This window comes from Peromyscus eremicus, chromosome 5, assembly GCF_949786415.1.
Source record: "Peromyscus eremicus chromosome 5, PerEre_H2_v1, whole genome shotgun sequence".
Taxonomy (NCBI): Eukaryota; Metazoa; Chordata; class Mammalia; order Rodentia; family Cricetidae; genus Peromyscus; species Peromyscus eremicus.
Genome location: NC_081420.1, coordinates 136,318,487 through 136,342,519, shown reverse-complemented (window position 1 = coordinate 136,342,519; position 24,033 = coordinate 136,318,487). Strand labels below are relative to the sequence as shown.

The following is a 24,033-nucleotide window of genomic DNA, read 5'->3' as shown; positions in this document are numbered from 1 at the left end:
GGATTCAGTCCCTTGTCCTCTAACATTAAGCCAGCCGGTCCTGGGTTGTGCTCCTTGGCCAGGCCATTCCCATTTTATGAGCTGGCCCACCATCACCACATTGAGCTCTAAGCAGATGGCTGTGGCTGTGGAACCGTCTGGAGACGTGTAAACACTTGATAGTCCAGCAGAGAAGATGGCGGGGAAAGACTGAGGGTGGAGGGGACTGGAGCTGTGAGTACTGGAGCATAAGTGGTAAATAGGAAGTCTGTTTATTTGAGGGAGACTATGAGGGACAGGGAGGTGGTGTGGCAGTGAGGCTGGTAGGGGATTACGGTGGCTGGGGAGAAGGGAGGGACTCCATTCTCCCGCAGCTTCTGCCATGGTCCCATGAGGGGCATCAAACAAAGCCTTTCACGAAGTCTACCAGGCGTGGGTCCTTGTAGAGCTTTTCCTCCAGCGCCAGGTACTTCAGCGGAGCCAGCTCCTTGTGCCTGAGCAGAGGGAGGAAGGAGAAGGTGAGGGATGTCCGAACTCTCAGAGTGCTCCCAGGAGCCCTCCTGGCTCTGCCCCTTACCGATTGAGCCGCTGTTCCAAGATGCGGATACGGAACATGGCCTGAGAACAGTAGCTCAGGTACAGGTCTTCGTCCTCAGACGTCAGGGTCACCTGGTTCTCCTGGTACCACTGCTGCTTCTTCTGCAGTTCCTGAGTCTCCTGGGGACGTAGGGAGATGAGCAGGGGAAGGTGTGAACTGGTCCTCAGCCAGGGTGTAGGCCCATAGATTACCCCAAGAGGATTACACGCCCCCATCCGCACCTCCCAAGGAGAGGGGCAGAGGATCACAAAACATCTTGGGTGGGGACTACTGGAGCCATGATTCAAAGGACAGCATGTGGCATGAACTCAGAACAGGAACAAAGCAGCTAGTCAGGGCTAGGTCTGTGGCTTAGTGTGTGGCCCTGGGTTCCACCACTAGCACCTCATATACAAAATCAAAACAACTGGGTGTGGTAGTGCACATCCCAGTACTCATTAGGCAGAGGCAGAGGGATCTCTGTGAATTTAAGGCCTGTCTGGTCTCCACATCAAGTTCTAGGCCAGTGGGGGCTACAGAGTGAGACACCGTCTCTAAAAACAAAAAACAAAACAAAACAAGGACACTGACTGCTCTCCAGAGGACTGGAGTTCGATTCCCAAAGCTCATATGGAGGCTCACAATCATCTGAAACTCCAGTCCCAGGGGATTGATGCCCCATTCTGGCTTCTGAGGGCACAGGTGTGCACATGGTGCACATACACATGTGCAGACAAAACACCCATACACACAAAATAGCTACACAATCTAGACAAGTTGCTGACATGCTCAGAGCCCCCAAAAGCTCATCTCCAAAAGTAAGAATTATTGTGTCCAATTCCATCCAACTCTGCTCTGTGCACTCTGTGAAAACCAAGGTACTGCATGGAGACCGAATGGTACACACTTCACCTTTCTCACAGAAATGGGCCAAGGACTAGGAGCTGTTAGAATGTACCACCCATCCATCCATATATCCACAAATGCACCCATCCATTCCTTTATCCCTTGTCTGCCAAATCTTATCTACCCATCTGCCCACTCATTCATCAATCCATCCACCTATTCATCATCCATCCATCCATCCACCCATCCATCCATTCATTCATCCATCCATCCATCCATCCATCCATCCATCCATCCTTATCCCACCTCTAATCCTCACCCACATCCATCTACCCACATAGCCAATTGCACCCACCCATCCACTTCATCCATTTACCCATCTACCTGCCTATCCACACATATTCACCTACCATCCATCTATCAACTCATCCATCCAATAATGAAGTCGGTGTTTGGAAGCCCCAATTACAGACATATTCATCCACCTATCTGTCTCACAGATCTGTGAGGCACTGAGCAAAGACTTCAGGACCCATTTTCTGGCTGAGGACAGTGCGGTCACCTCCCCTGCCTTGGGCCCTGGCCACACCTTCTCAAAGCGTGCCTGGATGAGGTTAGCCTTGTCGATGAGGCGCTGCTTGAAGTCGCTGAGACACTCGTCCTTGAGGCGCACAGCCTGCCAGCGTGTTAGCTTCTCGCCCGGAGGGAGCTGTGCCAGGAACGGGGCCAGGTAGTCCAGCTGGGCCTCCACTTGCCGCAGGTGCTCTTCATGCAGGACACGCTCCTGTGGGCCAGGGAACCAGCTGAAAGCAGGATGTCCAGGAGACCTCCCGAGCAGTCGAGTCCATGGTGCAGTAGCACAAATCCAGGTCCCAGATGGGGTTCCTGTGCGACCTAAGTTCCTAAGGATCGCCTCTTGGCCCACGTTTAAGGGTGACATGTAATTCCTGTTTCTGACATGAATTCACCTCTCAGTCTGAGCCTCAGTTTCCTCCTCTGAAAACAGACCAGCTTAGGTCTGGAAAGCACATAGCCTGGGCCTAACAATCCACAGCAGGTACTTACAGTGAATGGTGGTGGTTAGCCATGATGCTAAACTATCATTTTTCTCTTTTGCCCAGAAAGCCCTACATGGGGCACACAGGAGCCAGAGAAACTGGAGACATGGGCCCTTGTTGCCCTTCCCTATGGATCCAGGAACAATCCAAAGCCCAGCCTTGGCAGGTCGACTGCAAACTACTTCAGAGACCTGCACTGCGTGGGGAAGAGGATGGGAACCCAAACAGGTCCTCCCACCTGGGGGACGGGGTAAAGCCAAAGCCCCGTCCGTGCTGCTGAGCCCTGGTGCTCAACTGTGCCTGAGTCAGTTGGCTGGACTCCCAGCTCAGGTCACAGCCTTGGTGGAAGCCCTGGCAGAGGTAGACATGTAGTTTTCATTCTTTCTCCATGCCAGGCAGGCTTTGGTTTGGCCACAGTCCTGGATAAGGACACTTAGCCTGGATCCTAAGTGCTCTTTGGGGTAACCCATCAACACAGTCAGTGTGGCTGGTAGTAGTCAACAGGAATACTCATATGACATCACCAGTGACATCATCCCTTACAAAGGGCTCCCGTGCTCTCCCAACCCTGGAGACTGGGCTCCAGGGAAGGAGACCCGGGGAGAGCGGGGAGGCTCACCATGGCCTCCCGATACTCTTTGCTCTTCTCGTTGCGCTTGGTGTCATAGATGGAGACGGTCAGCGTGTGTGCCTCCTCCTCCTCTTCCCTAAGCTTCAGGATCTCCAACACCTTGATCACACATAATGGAGGATATGCACATCTAAGACCCTCCCCGCTCCCTGCCACATCCACCCTCTGGGAGGACCTTACCTCCAGCTCTGACTCCCAGGCCTGATGTCGGGACAGTTTTTCTTCATTCTTCAGGTGAATCATGGTCTCATACTGGTAGAGAAGTTTCTTGGTGTGCTCCATTGGCTCCACCTGGGACCAGAAACACCACGGTGACAGAGAGGCTGCAACTGGTCAGGTCTAGGGACCACTAGGTTTAAATCTACTACCTTTTTCTAGCTGGGGGACCTCAAGCAAGGTGACTAATCTCTCCAGACCTCAGCATCCTTGTCTACAAAGACATAGTTACAAAGAGGGACCAAAGGAAGATGCAGAGGGGCTGAGGGCTAAGGGGTGTGCCAGAGAGTGCTAACTAGACTAGGAAGGTGAGACCATCTAGGAAGATAAGAGTACCCTGCCACCTCCAGAATGGGTCCCTGGGATCTGGGGTCAAGGTTCCCCAGAGGTGCAGGCAGGGACTATGAGGACGCCTCAGCCTGCTGGGTTCTCATTTTTTTTTTTTAAATCAATATTTTGGGCTTTTATTTCTTTCTTTTCTTTTCTTTTCTTTCTTTTTTTTTATTATTTATTTATTTATTTATTTTTTAATGCCGAATGCTGTTTATTGAAGGAGAGAAGAGGTCTTAAATACAGGCTTACAGCACAATGGGAGAACCCCGGAGGGCAGAAGTTTGCTACCAATGTTTTATAATCTTGCATCTAAGCTGTTAACACCCACTATGCAGGATACACAGACAAGGAACTTCCCTTAAGCATTCAGGAGGGTGGAACCCGGCAGGGAATTAGAATAGGAAGGATATCAAGGTCAAGGTCAGCAAGCAAGGCAACAATTACCCAAAAGGGGGGGGGGGCAGGGCCCTACAGGTCCCCCTTTTACTAAAAAAATGAGCTTCTGACTTAGGTTGCGTGGGACATCAGCAGGTCACCTTACCTGTCATGGAGACGCCTGCCCAGGCCACACAGGCGCTCTGTCTTAGGTTGGTGAGCGCTCCCTAGGCATTACCCGTCTCTGAATACTCATTATCATACAGGCTCAATTGTGTGTGAGCTGCAGAGTTAACTGCTGCCAAAGATCTCAAAGTGGCACTGGGCTTGCAATCTGTGTGTTCGTTAAATTAATTTTGTTTTTGTTTTTGTTTTTGTTTTGGAGCTGAGGGTCGAACCCAGGGCCTTGTGCTTGCTAGGCAAGTGCCCTACCACTGAGCTAAATTCCCAACCTGGGTTCTCATTTTGATGGAAATGGGATGATCTTCCAGAGGAGCTGCAAGGGAAATGCCCTCAGATGGGAGCTTTACATGTTCCTAGGGACAGAGATGGGCTTCCCGGTGGCCCCTTCACGGGGGAGGAGGGGGAAGTCTACCTGGGGTTTCCCAAGTTGCCAGAAGACGCTGCAGGCACAGTTTCCAGAGTGTGCCCCCACCTCTCCTGCCCTGTGCAGTTGCCAACCCACCTCGAAGCTGATGCACATGTCCGGCGTCATGATGATCTTGTTGCCTTTGCTGTCGACCTCCGTGCGCCGCAGGAACTCACGCTTGGATGAGGTAATGTAGTCATCTCGGCAGTGGTAGCGAAGCTGAATGCGCTCCTCCAGGATCAGAAACACACGCTCTGCCACGTCCTCATCTGCAGGCTTTGCTGGGTTGCGGAAGAACCGCTCTGTGATTTTCTGTGTGGCCAGAACATGTAGAGGAGGGAGGTGGATTTCTGTGCATGCTCCGTGGGTAGGAGCAAAGGACTGTCAGGATCCAGGAGTCTGGGGGTGGGGGTTGTTAATCAGTCTTTCCTAGCCAGACAATAGGTTCTGTGACTCCCTTAAGTTCTCAAGGCTCAGCCATGTCAGCTTTATGTGGTGGTGTTGGACCCTTCTTCAGTTCTCTCCACAAGACTCTGCTTGCCGGCTCCTAGAGATGGGGAGTTCTCCCCAGGAAGCCTATCTCATTACCAGATATCCCTCACAATGGAAAGGAGCACCTTTGGTGTGTGGCCAGGAAGCTCAGTGGCCAAGAACTCTGTAGAGAATGGGTTCTCCGATCGCAATAAAATTAAAAAGACTCTCAAGAACAAATTATGTGTGTGAGCCTTGGTGTGCATACACGCACTTGTGTGGTGGCCAGAGATTGACACTGTCTTTCTCAACTGCTCTCCAGCTTGTTTGTTAAGATAGCATTTCTGTCTCAAAGCCTGGACTCACTTGAAGTCAGAGCTCACTGGGTTGACTTCATTGGCGGGCCAACAAACCCCGCATTTGCCTCCCTCGTGCTGGGATTTCAGATGCATGTCACAGTGCTTGGCTGTTTTTGTGGGTGCTGGAGCTCAAACTGGGGTCCTCATGCTTTACTTAGTGAGCTGTCCTTCAGTCCTGAGTTCGTTGAGATAGGGTCTCATGTGGCTCAGACTGGCCTGGACTCACTATGTAGTTGAGGGTTGCCTTGAACTCTCGATCCTTCAGCTACCACCTCTCAAGTGCTGGGATTAATTGTCCAACTAAGAACAAACCCAGTCCACAGTAATATTAGAGAGAGGTCATTCTGAGAGGTTGTTACATTTCTCTGGTTTCTCATATTTCCAGATGTCTGGTCATAAGTGTGTATTTGTTCATGACACTAAGGAAACAGTGCTTCTTTGTCTAGTGGCCGGGGACACAGCTTAGCCCTAGCAAGCCAGGGGTCTGCATTTATTAAGGTGCTTCTTTTACATTTAGAACCCCAGAAAATCACAGGCCTTAATACCATCCCAGAATCAGGGTTTCCCCCATCCTGACGATCCCCTATCTGCCAGAGCAGGTGGGCAGCTAGTGCCCAGCCCAAGCATGCTCTCACCACCATGGGCCTCGGGTTGGACTCTGCGCTGTTCTGGGTGAGCTTCTTGACTCTGGGTCCAAAATTGATGTGGCGATAGGAGAGGAAGTCTGAGCGCCCCTGATAGCACTCTGTCATTGTCAGGGGCGTCTCCTCCCGCTTTATCAGGCCATCCACACGGATCTTTTCATAGAACTCCATGACGCGGTCCATCTCAGGCAGCATAGACTTGTATGAGTGCACTGGATAGGGGGTGGGAAGGAAGGAGTCGGGTGAGCACCCGGAGCTGTGGCAGCCAGCTCTGCACCCGATCCCAGGCCCAGGGAGAGAGAGAGAGAGCAGCTCTTCAGTACACGTGAGCATTAGCCAGGTACCCAGTCCTGACTTCCTGGGTATTATGGTTACATCCAATTCTTCATTTTTATAAACAACTCCGTGATGAACATCTACATCATGCACTTATGGTTCTTGCTCTTTTCTGACCACAAATTCTCAGCAGAGGAATGACTGGGTTAAAATGTATGCACATGTTAAGGCCATTATTGTTGTTAGAGACGGAACACAGGACCTCAGAAATGTTAAACATGTGTTCTACCACTGAGCTACATCCCCATGTTAACACATTTAGCTCAATTATTCTTAAGAAGAGAGTGGTCTGCCAGTATCAACAGGGAGCAACTTTCTGCTGCCTTTAACCCCTGTCACATCTGGTTAGGACCATTTGCTCACAACAAAAGCCGTGGTGTGGTCCCTTGTTGGTTTAATCTTGAAATTTACCACTCCCCAACACAGTTGATGTGTTTCCGTGTGTTGGTTGGCCCCAGATTTTGCTCTGGTGAAGTCTGGGGTAGGATATGAATCTTAGAATGCATACCTTCCCAGCTCATGGACTCCTAGCCATAGTCGGTATACAGTGGGCCCTCTGCCCTCTGCACTTGCCCTTGTCCGTGGTGTTTAGTTGGCTTTACTGCCCAACATTCTTAGACCCTTTACATGTGACCCACGCCACGTGGCCTCTGGTGGAGATTCCAGCTTGATCCAAGCCACAGAACAGCATGTGGCCCTGGCTTTGACTTTCCTAGAGAGCTGCTGACCACAACATCTTCCTCTTCTGAGCCTCCACAGCTGCCTGCACACCTCTTTATCTCACAGAGGCAGAAGCAGTTGTCTATATCGCCACCCGAGAGCCTCGTGGATACCTGGGGCTGGTTCCTCCCATCACACATGCTTATACGGAAGCCCCCCTCCCCCAGGGCTCTTGGTTTGCCCAGCCGTGGGATCCACACACCACGCAGAGCTTGGGGATGGCCCGGCTTGAAGTAGTCCACCTGCAGGCCTGTGGTCTTGTTTATGTGCTTCAGCTCAAGCATGTCCTCACGGTTCTGGTACCATTCCTTGATCTCCAGAACCTTTGTACCTGCGGGGGCCCAAAGATGGCTGTCGCAGGCAGACCAGCTCCTCTGGCCTCTGCCACACACACACACATACACACACACACACACACACACACACACACACACACACACACACCAAGAAAGGAGACATGATATGCCCAGAGTCACCAAGCACAGCATTCGGTTGTCCCGCATCCTGTCCCCCAGGGTGCCTTACACTGCAGGTCTTCGTAGGTGGTGAGGCGGCACACCAGGCCGTTGCTGTTGAGGTACGGGGCCCACTTCTCGAGCTGTGCCTTCTTGTACTGTATCACCTTCTTTCCACTGGGGCAACGGGTCTCAAACTCTGTGGATGCAGAGGGGGCTGGGATCTCTCCTTCCACCCTTCCTAGCCACGTCTCCACTTTCTGCATCGCCTATAAAGTGCCTCTGGGCCTGGAAAGAGCTCCAGGGAGGAAGGAAACAGTCACTAGTGCTGGCTTCAGCTCTTCCCAAGGCATCCAAGCCAGAACCCCAGAGCTCCCTGAGAATCATATCTGTGACCCAGCCACCTCTCACCCCTGCCAGGCCTTCACCAGTGAGAACACGATGCCAGAATGACTTCTGATCCTTCAAAACACATCCCCAGTGGTCCCTACTTCTTAAGTCCCGCTTTGCCTCCATCCTTCATCTAGGCTGTGATGAGTGCTCCCACTCCAGGCTCCATGACCTCTCCCCCAGCACTTGCCACCTGCTGGAGCAAGCTGTGCCCTTCTTCTGGGTCTAGGTATTCCTAGAAGGGCACATGTAAACATGGGGCAAAAGGTGACCCACTCCCCTGCCTTCTTTGCCCATGTCTCCTGGGGCCTGACCCCCTGACACCCCTTACAGGTACTGCACATGGCCTCCTCCAAACAGAGGTTCCGAGGGAAGGAAAGAGGCCACGTTCCAGACCTTGGCGGTCATGATGTTAACAGTCCAGCTGTGTGCCAGATGGTGTCAGGCCCTGGGCACAGAGCTGGTGGGGTGTTGAGAAGGGTGGAAAGAAGGGCCCGGGAAACCTCTATGGCTTCTCTGCTGAGCTATGGCCACAGAACTCCCTGGGGTGTGGGAACTGGTGATGACAGAGACCTTCCGGGGTGATCTCAATCTGGGCGACCCATGAAGGCGGCATGTCGAAGCTCTTCTCCTCCTCCTCTTTGGCCTGTGAGGAGAGGAGGTGGATGCTAGCCAGGGCCTTGGAGCAGAGGCCATGGCGCAGCTCTGTCTCCTACCCCAGTCCTAGACTTGCTTAGGGAGCTGTCCGTTTCCCCGGAAGAGACAGAAATCGGGAGCATGATCAGGATGAGGAAGAGGAGGAGTCAGCTTGGGCAGACCCCCATTCCCCACTTGCCTGGTCAAAGACAGTAGTGCCTGCTCTCATATCCCACACTTCCAGCCAAACCACCTGCGGCCATGATGGCTTCTCAGAGAGGGTCACATGGAGCCATACCTTTAACTATACCTAATATCAGGTAAGGAGGGCTGGGAAAGTTCTTCATCCACACTAAGCCTTGGTTTCCTTAGCTGTTACCTGGGAGGACTAAAGGATGTCATGAACTGGCCTTGGGGCTCTGCCTGACTGCCTTTCCCCTGTCTGTGCAATAAGGCCTGGCCTGGCCAAATGACCCTCAGACCAGGCTCGAGGTTTTCTATGTGTACGCTTCCTGCCACAAACAACGCTCAGACCTTGGACACTTGCTCATCTAATTGTGACTTCTTTCAGGAACACACAAGATGAGCAGTGTGCAGGGGGCATTGGCAGAACTGTCTTGAGTCAGCCCAGGAATCCCAGGGCTGGTCCCACAGCTGAGTGCTGGTTCTCAGTGTATATCATCTGTCCATGTTGGAGGTAGCAAGGATTCTCATTCTAGGCCTGTGACAGGGCTTCCAGAAGGAGTGGGGTCCTAAGTCTAAGGGCACTCCCCACTTAGGGCTGCATGCCCTGCACACGGCTGGTCCATGCTCACAGCCAGCAGGGGGCGCCGGTGCTCAGAAATGAGGAGGTGGAGAACAGGGTGACTCAGTCATTCCCAGGCAGCTCCCAGAGCTGAATCATAATGGTCACCTCTGAGAACCCAGGTGGGCCAGACCATTCAGGCTCGGCTCCTGGCTCTCTCACTTCCTGGGTGGGTCTTGTGGCGCCTCGTTTAGCCGGCTGTCTATAACCTGTCAGCTTCCCAGTGGAGGAGATTTAAAGGAGTGAGCTCAGAGCCCGCCCCAAAGCAGAGCCCACCCCTCAGTGTGGCCTGTTGTTATGGGCATTGCTCAAGCCCTGTCTAAAATCACACATCAAAACCCTCTCCCCAGCACCTATGAACCCAGGTGCGTTTGGAAGGAAGGTCTTAGGGAAGAGGCAACGAAGTCCAAATGGGGTCTTTAGGCGGCCTCCTTATGAGTGCTAAGTGTTCTTGTGAGACAAGGGGGTTAGGACACAGATTCATAGAGAGAGGGCCAGATCAAACACAGCACTGATGGCCATCAGCAAACCCAGGGCATCTCTGAAGAAAGCAGCCCTGCCGGCACCTTGATCCCAAAATTCCGGCCTCCGGTAGTGTGGGACTCCCAGTTTGTAACACTTCGCTATGGCAGGGTTAGATGCCACTTGTGACTGTTGCTATGGATACCAAACACAGTCTGTGACCCTCGCCTACTTTTACACATAAGGGAGGAATGGAAGATCCCAAAGCAGAGTGAATTTGCCTAAGGCTCCTGGGCTCCTAGTCTCTGATTTCTCACTCTAGACTTTGTGCAGGAAGCACACACACATACACACACACACACACACACACACACACATACACACACACACACACACACACACACACACACACACCTTGTTAGGAGATGACGGAAGGAAGGTTGATGAGGGGATACCCTGGGCCAATGGGCTTTAGAAGAAAGACCTAATAGGACAGGAAGGAAAGGCCTGGCTTGATAGAAAATCATAATGGTGACTAGCAGAGAGGCCAGCCCTGGGGTTCCCACTCCAAAGAGATGTGCTGTTCAAGGAGCAGCCCAACCCTTGAACAGGACTCCAGATATGAGAGACTGAATTCAGGTACTGTCACTCCTTAACTCACTGGGAAGTCCTAAGCTGGTCACTGGACATGCCTGGGCCTCTGTTTACCCATCTGTAAGATGGGGGCTCGCCCACGCCCTTCTGCTTCGAAGACTGTATAATTGCTACATCTGGATTCCCCTATACATGCACATGTTTTCAGGGGTGTCTGTCAGGCTGCCTGATGCAAAACAGGTGAAGCCCCTCAACCCACCCTCAGGCCATCAGACTCACCAGGTCGTCTATATCATCATCATCATCCAGCCCTTCGTCATCCTCGTCAGCCATGGACAGGTGAGGCTTATCGGTCCCCAAGAGCATATACTCCCATCTCACTGGGTCTCCCAGGTCAAAGACCAAGTCCTGATGGAGAGAGAACCAACTGAGTGCACCACCACCATCCCCCACCCCCACCCCACACCTGTGCCTGCTCCCAGGACATGGAAATGGCTGTTCCCAGAGGCATGCAGGAGCTGTGCAGAATGTCAGCTTCATTCAGTCTCTAAGAATCCAGCCGCATTCTTCATCTCAACAGGGAAACAGGCCCCTCTCCCTCCCATCATCTGCCTAAGAAGAAATCCTACAGCATGTCCAGAGGAGACTCATGGGCGCCTTCTGCTGGGAACAGACCTGTATATGAGAGCTTTGTATGTCACTACGGAGCTTTCTGAGCAGGGGAACTACTAGGCAATGACTGGGTTCAAGTGAGCCTCCTTGGTTTGTCTTTTTGTTTGTTTGGGGTTTTTTTTTGTCCCCCAGGCCAGGGAGGCAAGAGCCAGCTGTTCCTCGGGACTCAGGAGGATACAAAGATCACAGAAGAAACCAGCCCTGCCAGGACCTTGGTCCTGGACTTCCAGTCTCCAGAACTGTGAGACAAAGAATTTGGTTCTTTTGTTTTAAGACCCTCCTTGTGGGGAAGAAACATTTAAATGTGGGTTGGCATAAAGGAAATGTTGGCATTCAATTATCTCCAAAAAGTTTTGTATGTGGTTTTTAGGCACACACACACACACACACACACACAGAACATTCAAATATGTGCTCTCAAAGAAAAGTTAGTTTTCTCCAAAGGAGTCTCACTGAGAATACAAACCACACTTAGGGCAGGCCCCATGCTCAGCAGTAGATGCCACCACAGAACAAACTCAAGGGTATTTTTGTAGGGGTTTTTGGTCTCATAATGCTTTCCTGTTTTGTTTTTGCTTGTTTGCTTTTAACATTTCAGGTCTTTTGCTTATATATCATAGTTTCTGATTTTGTGTTTTTATGGGATTTGTGTGTGTGTGTGTGTGTGTGTGTGTGTGTGTTTCTTATACTTTTTCTTTGGCTCTTTTTTCCGTTTATTTGTTATGTCCTATTCTGCTTTGTTTTTTTATTTTATCTTATCTTTTTCTTTGTGTTATTACTATCATTATTTTAGATGCCTGTTTATTCTAATAAGAAAAAGAAAGCATATTGATTTAGGCGGGTGGGGAGGTAGAAAGGATCTGGGAGAAGTTGTGGGGAAACCATAATCAGAAAATTTTATATGAGATAATTTTATCTATATATTTATTTTTGAGATAGGGTCTTTCTGTGTAGCCCTGTCTATCCTTGAACTCACTCTGTTAGACCAGGCTGGCTTCCAATTCACAGAGATCCTCCTGTCTCTGCCTCCTGAATGCTAGGATTAAAGGTGTGCACCACCGTGCCAAGCTTAAAAATATATTTTCAATTAAACATAAAAAATGTTTTCAAATTTGAGGGTGTACATAGAAAAATAATAGCTATAAATTTAATTTTTTAAAACAAAACATAGTAAGTGTAAATGGCCTCATCATCATAATAAAGAGGCTGAGAATGTCAAAATGCATAAAGGAAAGACCCAACAATACATACTTAAATTTAGAAAATACAAACAGAGTTTTGTAAAAGGCAAAGATGGTCTGTGCTAACATAAACCTAAAGAAAGCCAGAGAACCTGCATTTACGGATTGTAAATAGATATCTAGAAAGTGTGAAGCATAGAACAATAGAAGGAACAGAAATCCAACATTATAATCCAGCTTTTGGATAGTGTCAAAAAACTTTAGAATATAGAAAACCAGCAAAGACTTGGAAGAGTGGAGCACCATCAACTGACTGGAGTTACTTGACATTCAGTAGAACATTCCACCCAACCTCAAAGGACAGACATTCTTGTCAAATGCACAGAACGCTTAAGATGCAGCATAGTCTGAACCAAAACCCCAGCCATGATAAGACAGTGGGATCACACACCAAGAATTCTAAGTATCTCTAACAATCAGAGAATTAAGACTGAAATAAAGAATAGACCACTGGGAAATATCTACATATCTATAAATGAAACATCAGTTTCGGTTTTGCTTTGGTTTTTGGTTTTTCAAGACAGGGTTTCTCGGTGTAGCCCTGGCGGATCCACCTGCCTCTGCTTCCCAAGTGCTGGGGTCTGTCTGAAGCACCACATCTGAAAATGACCTGTAAATCACTGGATAAGTGAAAAGGAAAAATGAGACTTTTGAACTGAATAAAAGCAAGTCCACAGGCCATTGACATGTGTGGGATGCCAGTGGAGGAGCTCAGGGTGAAATGAAGGTCTTTACCAGCAGAACAGGCCCAGAGTAATTACTTCAGTTTCCACCTTAAGAAACAAATTCATGAAATTTAAAGCAAGTGTTAGAAAATAATAAGGATCAAAGTAGAAAAAAAATGAAGCAAAGTTATAGGAAAAAAAATCAACAAAACCAAATGCTGTTTTATTGACAATTCTAACAGTATTGATAAGCCCCTAATTAGATTCATCAGGAGAAAAAAAAATATGTACATTATCAGTGGCAACAGAGAGAATAGAGTCATCACTCTAAACATTAAAGTCATGGACTCTAAAACATTAAAAAGAAAATAAGGAGCAATTATTAACATTTTTATAGAAATAATTGGGAAACTTAAAAGAAAGGGGCAAACTTTCCCAAAGGACAGAAATGACCAGAATTTACTCAAGAATAAATGCCCTGGGCTGGGAGTGTGTGGATTGGTGCTGGAGCACTTGCCTGCAATACTCAATCAAGGCTTTGGGTTTCATCCCCAGAACTGCCAAAATAAAAAAGTTATTCAAGCTGAATGTGCTGTTTAAGACATTTCCACAAAGAAAACTCTAGACCCAGATGGCTTCCAAGGAAGAAACAATATCAATTCTATAGAAAGTAACCTAGAGGAGGTTTTTAAGTGATCTTGCAGATAGAAAAGCCCCAAAGTCTTTCTAATTTTTAGAGTTAACAAGCAGGTTTAAAACTTCCTGGATCCGAGGACAATGCAAAAATCAACCGTAGTTTTAAAACAATGCAACACCGAGTTCTATCCACAGAACAGCTAATATAAGAAGAGAGAAAACAGGGTGGGCATCCGTGTGCACACCTGTGATCTCAGCATTCAGGAGGCTAAGACAAGATTGTGGGTTCCAGAGCATCCTGGAACCTAGAGAGCAACCCCATCTCAAACTCCCAAACAAATAAAGACTGAGTACTGGTAAGGAGTAGGAGGGTGTCTAGACTCTCACGCAATGCTGGGGGTGGGGACTGTAAATCAATGCCGTCATTTTTTGCAAAAGGGAAGAATCTGACTCTCCTAATTCCTGACCAATCAGAAGTGAGTATATGTGTTCATTGAAATGAAGGTAGGGAAATGCCCACTGCAGCGCTATCCCAAATAGTCCCATGATGGAAATGACCTAAACATGCCGCTCTAAAATAGAAAAATAAGTCCTGGTGTGCTTCAAGAAGAGGGAATTAATAAACAGTGAAGATGACCCAAGTACTGAACACAGGAAGTGGATGAATCTCACGAGTATCTCCATGACTCGACACACACCAACACGAAGAACACACACTGTACGACTCAGCTGATGAGCTGTCCTGAATCAGAATAAACTGAGGGACCCTGTAAGAAGTCAGCATGGGCTCTGTCCCCAAAGCCGATTCCTCTCGCCCACACCCCTACCTTTCAATGATGGCTCAGATAAGGTCATCATCTCCCTGTGGACCTATGCATCGTTTTCAGTGAAGAGTGCTGGTTTATATAAATGAATTTTTCCAGTGTTGGGGATCAACTCAGAGCCTGTACATGCTAAGCACCTGCTTTACCATTGAGCTTGTAACTGGGTGGGAGGGGGCAGGTCCTGGTTATGTAGAGGAGTTCATTTTTACAAACCAATCCAGTAAGATATGCATTTAAGACTGTGTACCTCTTCATATACACACGTGCGTGCGTGCGTGCGTGCGTGCGTGCATGTGTGTGAGGTGTGGTGTCAATATGGAGGCCAGAGGATAACTCGCAGGAATCAGTTCTCTCCTTACACCATGTGGGTCGGTCCCTAGTATCTAACTCAGGTCATTAGGGTTGGTGGCAAACGTTTTTACCCACTGAGCCATCCTACCAGCCCATGCCTGTGCTGTTTATGTCCTTAAAGTACGAGTATACATTTGGGAGGGCAGGAAGAAGGAACAGCAACTGAACACAGGATTTCTGAAGTATGGGTCATATTCTTTCTCAGTCTGGGTGCAGGAAGCAGGGCCTGATCAGCTTACAGAATTCAGTGGGCAATATGCTTAGTGCTGCAGGTGTACACACATTCCTGCGTGGGTGTTATGTTTCCACCCAAAGTTCATCCACACAAGCCAACAGCCCGCGGGTTAAAAGGGATGCACATATCAAAACTGGAGAAGTTCATCTTGCCGGAATGAATGGTCCTTGATGGGCAAGAGCGTGGGTTCTGGGGCCTCCTGATGTCAGGAGCTGCCCCCATCCCTGGTCTTTACCCCCACGCCCCGCTCCCGCGCACCTTGCAGCAGTTCCAACAGTCCTGCATGTTGATCCAGTAGTTCTTGTGGTTCCAGAGGCTCTCGATGCCCAGGAAGTGCTCATCCTTGGTGCTGTAGCTGCGTGCTGTCAGCGGGTCGATGAAGAAGCTCTCAGGCACCTCACGCTTCCCGGCCAGCACCAGGACCCAGGCATGCACCCGCAGGCCATGCAGGGGGTCGGGCTTCGACTTCTCTTCCTCCTGCACAGGGAAAGTGGGTGACCCCCAGCCAAGGGGAACTCTCCATCACCCTTCCTCGAAGCCCAAGGTTTCAACCCACAAAATGGGAGGGGCCGATCAGATCTGTGGTTCATTCTGTGGGACGATAGTACCTGGGGTGGGATTTCCTCTGAAGAAAAGCAATGCGCTCTACCGTAGGTAAGGAGCGCTTTTGTGGCTCCTAAAAGAAGGCCTTAGGGCCCTAGTATGTTATCCCTTGTGGGTACTGTGACCAGCCACGCCAGAGTGCAGGGCCGTTGAGACCCACCAGGAGGCGCTCTTCCTCCTCCCTGAGCCGCTTCTCTTCCAGGTCCTTGATCTCCTGCAATCTCTTTTCCTCCTGCTCCAGCTCAAACCTGCTGGTCAGGTCCCGGGGCGGCTTGATGGCGTACTTCTTAGGAATCGTCTTCTCTGCCATCTTGACTGCCTGTCACCCAACAACAGAGGAAAGTCCAGCTCCCACCCACACCCTTCACAGGGTCTACCCTGACAGAAGAGGGAGCGGCAGAGTTAGGGAGGAGTGGGGTGGGGCGGGGGTCCTCTCTACAGATCAAGCGTAGCTGCACAGCAAGAGAACCCGAAGGACCTCCCCACCAGCCTAGCGCTGGAAACTGTTCACAGCAAGAGGAGTCTTATTAACCCCGCTGCCCAGGCTGACCTGGATCCTAGCCACAAGGTGGAGCAGATTGTCTGGGGTCAGAGTTTTCATGGGTTATCCCTGGGAGGTTTCATACATTGACCCCAAGATCAAGTTTTCTGGGCCAGGAAAGAATCTCTCTTCTCTCTCTCTCTCTCTCTCTCTCTCTCTCTCTCTCTCTCTCTCTCTCTCTCTCTCTCTCTCTCTCTCCATGCACATATGTGTGTTTCTATACGTATATGTGTACACATGTATATATAAATATGTACAAAATGACGGCTTGTAACAGAAATGCAATCTCCCATCTTGGGAGCCAGACCCAGGTTTCCATCCCTGGGTCTCCATTCTCCAAAACACGTTATCACATTTGCTTTTTTACCATGCCATTTTATCTTCCTGTACACTAAGAATGATAAGTAGCCACTGAGTCAGTTCATGCCCACATTAGACCTGTTTATCATCCAGAAAGTTCTCTACCTTTGTTACATATTGATGTAAGTTGATTCTTTGCATTGCGGCTGAGACAAGGAGGCCAGGAGATGTGAGCTCAGAGGCCATGGAAAGAAAAGGTACGAGACAGCACTTGCTCGTCCCTTGTGTGGTGGTTTGAAAGAAAATGGCCCTCACAGGTCCATCGAGAGTGGCACTGTTAGATGTGGCCTTGTTGGAGGAAGTGTGTCACTGGGGCTGCTCTTTGAGGTTTCAAATGCTCAAGCCACACCCACTGTTTCTCCCTGCTGCCTGCTGACTGGGATGAGGAACTCTCAGCTCCTTCTCCAACACCATCTCTGCCTGTGAGCCATGCTTCCTACCATGATGATAATGGACTAAACCTCCAAATCTGTAAGCCAGCCCCAGATAATTGTTTTCCTTATTAAGAGTTGCCATGGTCATGGTGTCTCCTCATTCAATAGAAACCCTAACTAAGACAACTTGCTTGGGGAGCCAGGCCCAAGCAAGCAGGCTACCTGGTACCTCTCCCTCTTCCTAAATCTCCTGTTTAGTGCTTCAGGCCCCTGGGTCTTCATCCTTCAGCTGCAGAGGAGCTGACTCTTGCCACAGAGCCCTGGAATCCACCCAGGGTGTGCAAAGCTCTTTTTGTGCACAGCATGGTGTTTTTCCAAATGTAAAGAGATTTTTTTTTATGTGTGATTCTGGCATGAAACATATGCACAAAAATGCCTTCATGAACACTCATTACCCACAACCACAACCACACTCATACTCAGTACTTCATATGCTAACTTTAACATTTTTAAATTTTAAAAGCGCTTCTTTTGTTTGCAGAAACTCTGGTCATCATCAAGTTCTTAATCAACAGACAAAAAACTCAACTGTCACTCCTTGGGGGTAGTGGTAACTTTTCCCCACTAAATAGGATACTTTTGGGCTAGGGATGTAGCCTAGACTAGCATGCTTGCCCAGCACATGCGTGGTTCCTGGTTCCATCCTGGAACCACAAAGGGAGAGGAGGGCTGAGAATCAAGCACTCACTTGGCCATTGTTTCCCACCACTAAAAGGACCAGCTGAGATTTTATCTGATGCAGGGGGAAGTGGGTAAGCTTGTGATAGTTAGATAGAAGGTAGAAACCATGTGAGTCATAAAATTTGCTCAGTGGGAGCACAGTGTCTTTTTTTTGTTTGTTTGTTTTGTTTTGTTTTTCGAGACAGGGTCTCTCTGTGTAGCTTTGGAGCCTTTCCTGGAACTCACTCTGTAGACCAGGCTGGCCTCGAACTCACAGAGATCCGCCTGGCTCTGCCTCCCAAGTGCTGGGATTAAAGGCATGCGTCACCACCGCCTGGCGAGCACAGTGTCTTAAACTGAGCAAGGACAAAGCAAGAGTGGCAGCAGTTTGGAGAACTGAGCTGTGGGTGATGCTGAGGATGGAGAAACCTCCAAGGGTCTGAAATAGGGAGTCTGGAGCAACAGAGGACGCCTGGTGATAGGGCAGAAACCCATAAGTGTATGGACAGCCTGGGTGGGGACCTGCTTCTCTAAGGGTGGCCCTAGTCTTCTAAGGGTGGCCAGGGCGGGGACACAGTCTTTCTGTCCCTAAGGGTAGCCAGGGTGGAGACACGGTCTTCCCGTCCCTAAGGGTGGCCAAGGCAGGGACCTAGCTCCTGCTTCTCTAAGGATGGTCAGGGCAGGCCCTGATCCTCTGAGGTGGATGGGCAGCCCCAGGAATTTGCGTTCTCTGCCATGCATCAGGCATTACCTCTTTGGCCTTTACGGTGAGCGGACACACTTCCCTTGTCAGGTCCATGAGGCACAGATCCAGGGAGCCATAGCCATTGACGCAGTAGGCGTCATAGCCAGAGCCAATGAGCATGGAGCAGAGCAGGGTGCTGAAGTCGAAGCAGTTCCCCTTCTGGTACTTGAGCACAGTGGTCGAGGAGTACAGATGTGTGGGCTGAGCACAGAACACCCGTCAGCTGGGCCAGACCCCGCACCACTCACCACCCACCTGCAGGGGTCGGGTCCCTGTTGCATCGGGAGCCTCTTGAGGACATGAGACAAACAGACCCACGCCACCCACATGTGACTGCCAATTTAAGGAACTGGTGGCTCTCCTCCAATGCTCTCCCCTCCTCCTCCATCCTTCTCATCCATCTATCAGTGCGCGGTTATTGACCCCTCCTTCCTGTCTCCTTCCTTTCTCAATGAAAAGCTGACTGAACCTCTCAGGAGCCCAAAGATGGGGCTGAAGGCTACAGGCAGCTTGATGTCCCCAGCTCTTTTGTACCTCCTGAAATAAAAGAGGGAGACTGAGGCAGAATCCACCAGATGAGAGACCAGGCTTGCTGTGTATCCTCAGGCCAGTGATTGCCTCTCTGTGCGTTTCCCCCTACAGGTGTCTGAGAAGGCTGGAGCCTGCCTGAGCTGCCTGCCTGAGCTTCTGTCGCCCAGACTTGCCTTAATCCTGCCCGCCTACCCCATGCAACCAGGAAGTAGCACTTACCGGCTTGAGCGGGTCAAGCAGAGGGACCATGGTAAGGAAGTCAGACACAAACTGGGAGCAGGTGTCCCAGTTGTAGAGTTCCGGGTAGGGCATCAGTGTGGGCCTCAGGGTGGTGCTCACGAACTTCTGCAAGTGAGAGATCATGTCAGGGACCATGTGTAGCAGGGAACCTGTGAGCATCCATGCCTGCCTGGCCTAACCTTCTTCCTTGACTTCTCAGGAGGACCCTAAAGAGGCCTGACTCACGGGCCTCAGTGTGGTGGAGCAGACCCTTGCTGGGAAGGTCGGGCATTGGCCAGAGGACGTGACAACGGCTGAGAGGCATTCACATCACTCCATGGGGACAGTACTAGCTTATTCTGGATCTGAGCTAGAAGGACTGGGGACTTCCCTCCAAGCTCAGAGAGGACAAGTGACCTTATTGTCTAAGGTCACCCAATAAGATAGGGCTAAAGGAGATAGATCTCCAAGGTTGAGGCCCTTGCAGAGCCTACAGAGGTTCTTTTTTTTTTTTTTTTTTTTTTTTGGTTTTTCGAGACAGGGTTTCTCTGTGTAGCTTTGCGCCTTTCCTGGATCTCACTCTGTAGACCAGGCTGGCCTCGAACTCACAGAGATCCGCCTGGCTCTGCCTCCCAAGTGCTGGGATTAAAGGCGTGCGCCACCACCGCCCGGCGGCCTACAGAGGTTCTAAGCAGGGGTAGCTGGTGACCAAGGTGGTCTCCAGTAGCAGGTGACAGCCCCTTAAGGGAAGGGCAAAGGAACAGGACAAAGCGGGGCAGAGCAGGCCCTAAAACCTGGCCCAGGTTTCTTGCTTCCCTCCACATGGCCCCAGGTACTTCCCTGAGCCTCTCCGGGCCTCAGTTTTCCCATCTATTCCTGTCCTACGGACAGGAGGATTCCATTCAGGCACATGAGGTCTCCTAGCTAGTGTTAGTAGTCAGAGCTGAAAGTCACAGCTTGCTCAGGGGCTAGCCTGGGCTGCAAAGTAAAAAGACCCCTTAACTCAAGACTAAGAAGGCTGGGGATGTAGCTCAGTGGTAGGTGCTAACTCATGTGATAGGTCCTGGGCTCACCGCCCCCCCACCCCCCAGCTTCCAATTCAGATCCCAGGCCTGCCTTCCCCTGCAGTCTTCTCTTCCAGCTCCTGGCAGGCCAGAGCTGACTCACGGGAGAGCTGTGATGCGCCCCCGAGACAGTGGAGAGGAGGCTGTGCCTCCCTCCACTCTCTGCTCCTGCTCTGGCCCTGCCCTCCAAGCCCCAGGCTTACAAGCACATTGCACTCGTTTAGCGGGTGCAAGAAGAGAGGCACGCGGTCCGGGCACAGGTGGCTGTACTGACGGGAGAAGTTGTCGGCCACCAGCAGCAGGTGCTCCTCCTTGGGCGAGTTGGTAGTGTAGGAAGGAGGCAGCTTGGTCACGTCAATGAGGGCCTTGTTTATGATCCTGTGTCCCAGGAGGGGTGGCAAAGTTCCGAGTGAGGCCGTGCTTGGCACCCCAGGCACCCCCAAAGCGCCTGAGCTGTCTGTGCCTTGACTTCATTTAGTCCTCACAGCTACCCACACTTCCACCTTTACACAGACAAAGTAACGGAGGAAAGATGAGCAGTCCGGAAGCAGACCCTCATACTGAACCTCATCCCTCTATGGCCACCCTCCCAGCCCGGGTGCCGCCATTCGGGCTCGGTCCTTCCTCTGCCTGGTCCTTTCTAACTGTGCCAGGGCTGCTGGGTGGGAAGCCCCAGTCCTGACACTCACGGGTACTCAGCTGGAATGGGGGGCTCGATGGCCTTGAGCCTCTTATCCAGGTCTCGAAGCTCATCCTCTGTCATGATGGTTTCCTCCTTGCTCACTTCGGCGGGCTTCGACATCCTCTCCATCTTTTCAGCCCGTTCTGCCCGTTCAGCTGCTTCCTCACGCTCAGCCGCCTCCTCCTCCTCTACTTTCTCTCTCAGGACCTCCATCCTGATATCTCTGGATAGCTAGAGAAGAATATCTCTGTAGGGAAACGCAGATATGCTCAAAATGACCATGGTCGGCCAGAAAGACGTCACTGGGACCACCGGGTGCAAGCTGAGGGGCCTGGGAATGCTTTTCCTCATAGAGGAGGAACAGCGTCCCTTGGAGGCATCCCTCCTACCAGGGAGGAAGTCTCAATTTGGTGCTAGCCCATCTCTAACACCTTCTAATACAAAGCTCCCTTAGAACAAAGACAAGGAGCTGGACATGGTGACGCATGCCTGTAATCACAGCATGGGAGAGGATGAAGCAGGAAGATTTTAAATTCCAGACTAGCCTGGGCTACAGAGCCAAGCTCCTTCTCAACATCAGACAAAGTCAGCATCAGGTTACCCAAAGTTATTAATGTGGCTTTGACAACCATGTTCTCTTTCCAGTATTTGACATTAATGCTGTAGGGATTGCTGAATATATAGTTTCCTATTGAGGTGTATTGACAAAGTTCAATGAGTCACCTGGATTAAAAGAAGTTATTCAGAATAGCAAGGCAAAACCAAACAAGACCCACAAAATAGAAAGTAAAGGAAATCTCATCTCACTAAACTGGAAACTGAAGCACAGCTTACAAAGACCTGCAGGGCTGGAGAGTTGGCTCAGAGGATAAGAACACTTACTGCTCTTCCAGAGGTCTCCGAGTTTGGTTCCCTGCACATGTTCCCTGTGTGTACACGGTGGCTCACAAACATCTGTTACTCCAGTCCTAGGGGATCTGAGGCCCTCTCTGGCTTCCATGGACATTGCATGCATGTAGTACACAGACATGCAAGCTGACCTGCAACCCCCCCCCCCACACACACACACAAAATTTAAGACTAACGTTTTAAAAGGCAGAGTTACTGCTAGGGCGTATGTGTGTGTGTGTGTGTGTGTGTGTGTGTGTGTGTGTGTGAGATGACAGCCCAGAGGACAGTTATCATCCTGTGACACACATTGAGATGCTGTGTATGCAGCCACAGAGCAAGACTTCACTAAGATTCACGGTCACCAACCCAAAGATCTGCCCCTTTCCATACCACAGAGTCCCAGGCTTGAACTGGGGCACCATGGTGCCAGGTTTGTAGTATTCCACTTCCCGGTCTCTCTGGCAGTGAGTGGTGGGGACATGGCCCAGGCTGGCCAGTGATATGTGAGGAGAGAGGCCATTGGAGGGCAGAGAGCAACAGGCACACAGCCTTGGTTCTAGGTCCATTTTATGCTTGGGACATTCACACCAAGTGGGAGGTGGGGAAGCCATTGGTGAAGGGCCCCCTGGGAGTACCAGGGCTGTCTGCTAACGACAAGAGGAGAGTGAGTCAGGTTCCCAGGGATGCCTTGAGCCTAGTACCACCCCAAGACTCCCAACTCATGTAAAAACTTGGCCTCTGCTTGGTCTCTGCTCCATGACACCCAACACCAGTCCACCTGTCTGTCTGCCCTGCAGCTCAGGCCTTTCCTCCACCCACCTTTCAGATCGACTTCAGTAGAACAGAAACCTCCAGCCCACTGGAAGCAGTGCAGACACAAGACAGTAATGAGGATAGGAGAGAAAAGGGATCCAGACTTGTTCTCAGCTCCGAGAGAGGAGTCACACTAAGGAGCAAAGGGGACCAGGCGGGTGAGCTGGGATGTGGCTGAGTGGTAGTGTGCTTGCCAGTGTGCATGAGGCCCTGGGTTCCATCTCCAGCACTGCAAAATAAGGAGGAGGGGAGTGGAGGCTGGCCCTGCCTCCCCACTCCACCCCTACCCAACTGCCCCAGACTCTTGCAGAGGAAGGCATGGGCTGCCAGGCCAAAATGAGCCACAGGGAGAGGTGGGAGTTGGGTATTTGCTATTCTTTTTGACTCAGCTAGCAGCTCCTGCTGGGGCTCACAGGCAACTCCCCACCTCTTTCTGGCCCCCATTTCCCCTCCTGCGATGTAGAAGGGGAGCAGGTTCTGCTGGTCCAATTCTGATATTCTGTGCTCTAGGACTCTGGAAGGCTGACTGCCTATGGCTAGATAGTCTAGTCTGTCTGAATCCTAGCAGAGGCCTTGGGTCCTGCAGACCCATTCAGGACTCCTGTTCCTAGGGACAGTTCTCCAGCTAAGCCGCATGGTCTGGTTATCAAAGCCCCTCGCCTGCCTCTTGGGCACAGGGCAGATAACCAGGGAGCGGGTAATGCCTCCTAAGTCATTTCCAGCTCACTAGATGCCTACTGTGTGCCAAGCCCCAGGGCTATACAAAAATGATAACCTTTATCCTTAAGTGACTCTGATGTAGTTAGTCCTATGAGACCCACTCTACAGGTGAGACTACCGAGGACTAGAGAGCCTGAGAGAATCATCCAAGTCACAGCTAGCAGAGAATAGATCTTTGACTGGAACACATGTGTTTCTGGCTCTGAAACCCATGTAAGATAGGGGAGCCGTGGAAGGGAAGGGGTGGGGAATGGGGAGCAAGAAAAGAAACATGGCACAAAGAAGGTATCAGGGGGCAGGCCCATTCCAGCTGGGGTTCAAGGTCACAAACCGGGTCATCAGAGTGGTCCAGGGTCCAGACCTGCAACACTACTCCTCATGCAGTGACTTACCCATAGTGTCCTTCTTGGAGTCCCTTCCCAGCAGTAACCTTCTCCCCACAAAACAGGCCCCCCTGCAAGCTTTCATCAGGCAAGCCAGGGCTGGAAGACCCCCAAGAAGTACTTTGCTCCCCCCATCCTGTTCCTCCTCCTCCCTATTTCAAGCAGGTCTAGCCATCCCCAGTTCCCAGATCCCTCCTTACCCTCTTCAAGAACAGTCTTACTAGCTGTTAGTTGTCTCCATGGTAACAACAGAGGGCAGGCCCTGGGAGAGGAGGCTTCTGGGAAAT

At 50.6% G+C, this 24,033-nt stretch overlaps 1 protein-coding gene across 2 annotated transcripts; it reads right to left on the bottom strand.

Moving 5' to 3' along the window:
• Window positions 1–232: 232 nt before the first annotated feature.
• On the bottom strand, window positions 233–24,033 carry Drc7 (dynein regulatory complex subunit 7). Of its 2 annotated transcripts, none has more exons than XM_059264597.1 (18): window positions 23,947–24,033; window positions 20,947–21,186; window positions 20,461–20,635; window positions 19,194–19,319; window positions 18,450–18,644; window positions 15,864–16,022; window positions 15,359–15,577; window positions 10,756–10,884; window positions 8,553–8,625; window positions 7,660–7,788; window positions 7,337–7,465; window positions 6,070–6,290; window positions 4,701–4,916; window positions 3,272–3,382; window positions 3,080–3,190; window positions 1,992–2,186; window positions 557–696; window positions 233–473 (listed from the first exon to the last, which is right to left on the bottom strand). In XM_059264597.1, the coding sequence occupies exons 2-18, from the start codon at window positions 21,150–21,152 to the stop codon at window positions 380–382; spliced, it is 2,628 nt and encodes an 875-aa protein (XP_059120580.1). In that variant the 5' UTR covers window positions 21,153–21,186; window positions 23,947–24,033; the 3' UTR covers window positions 233–379. The 2 variants fall into 2 exon arrangements, with proteins under 2 accessions (XP_059120580.1, XP_059120581.1); XM_059264598.1 differs by lacking the exon at window positions 23,947–24,033 and adding an exon at window positions 23,756–23,935.

Bases quoted from the DNA above. Each gene is read 5' to 3' on its own strand.
- Drc7 (XM_059264597.1), bottom strand. From the start codon at position 21,152: ATGGAGGTCCTGAGAGAGAAAGTAGAGGAGGAGGAGGCGGCTGAGCGT. The intron at 15,578-15,863 runs GTGGGTCTCAAC...TTCCCTGTGCAG, and splicing joins AGGAGGAAGAGCGCCTCCTG to GAGGAAGAGAAGTCGAAGCC. The intron at 3,191-3,271 runs GTAAGGTCCTCC...TGTGTGATCAAG, and splicing joins CCTGGGAGTCAGAGCTGGAG to GTGTTGGAGATCCTGAAGCT.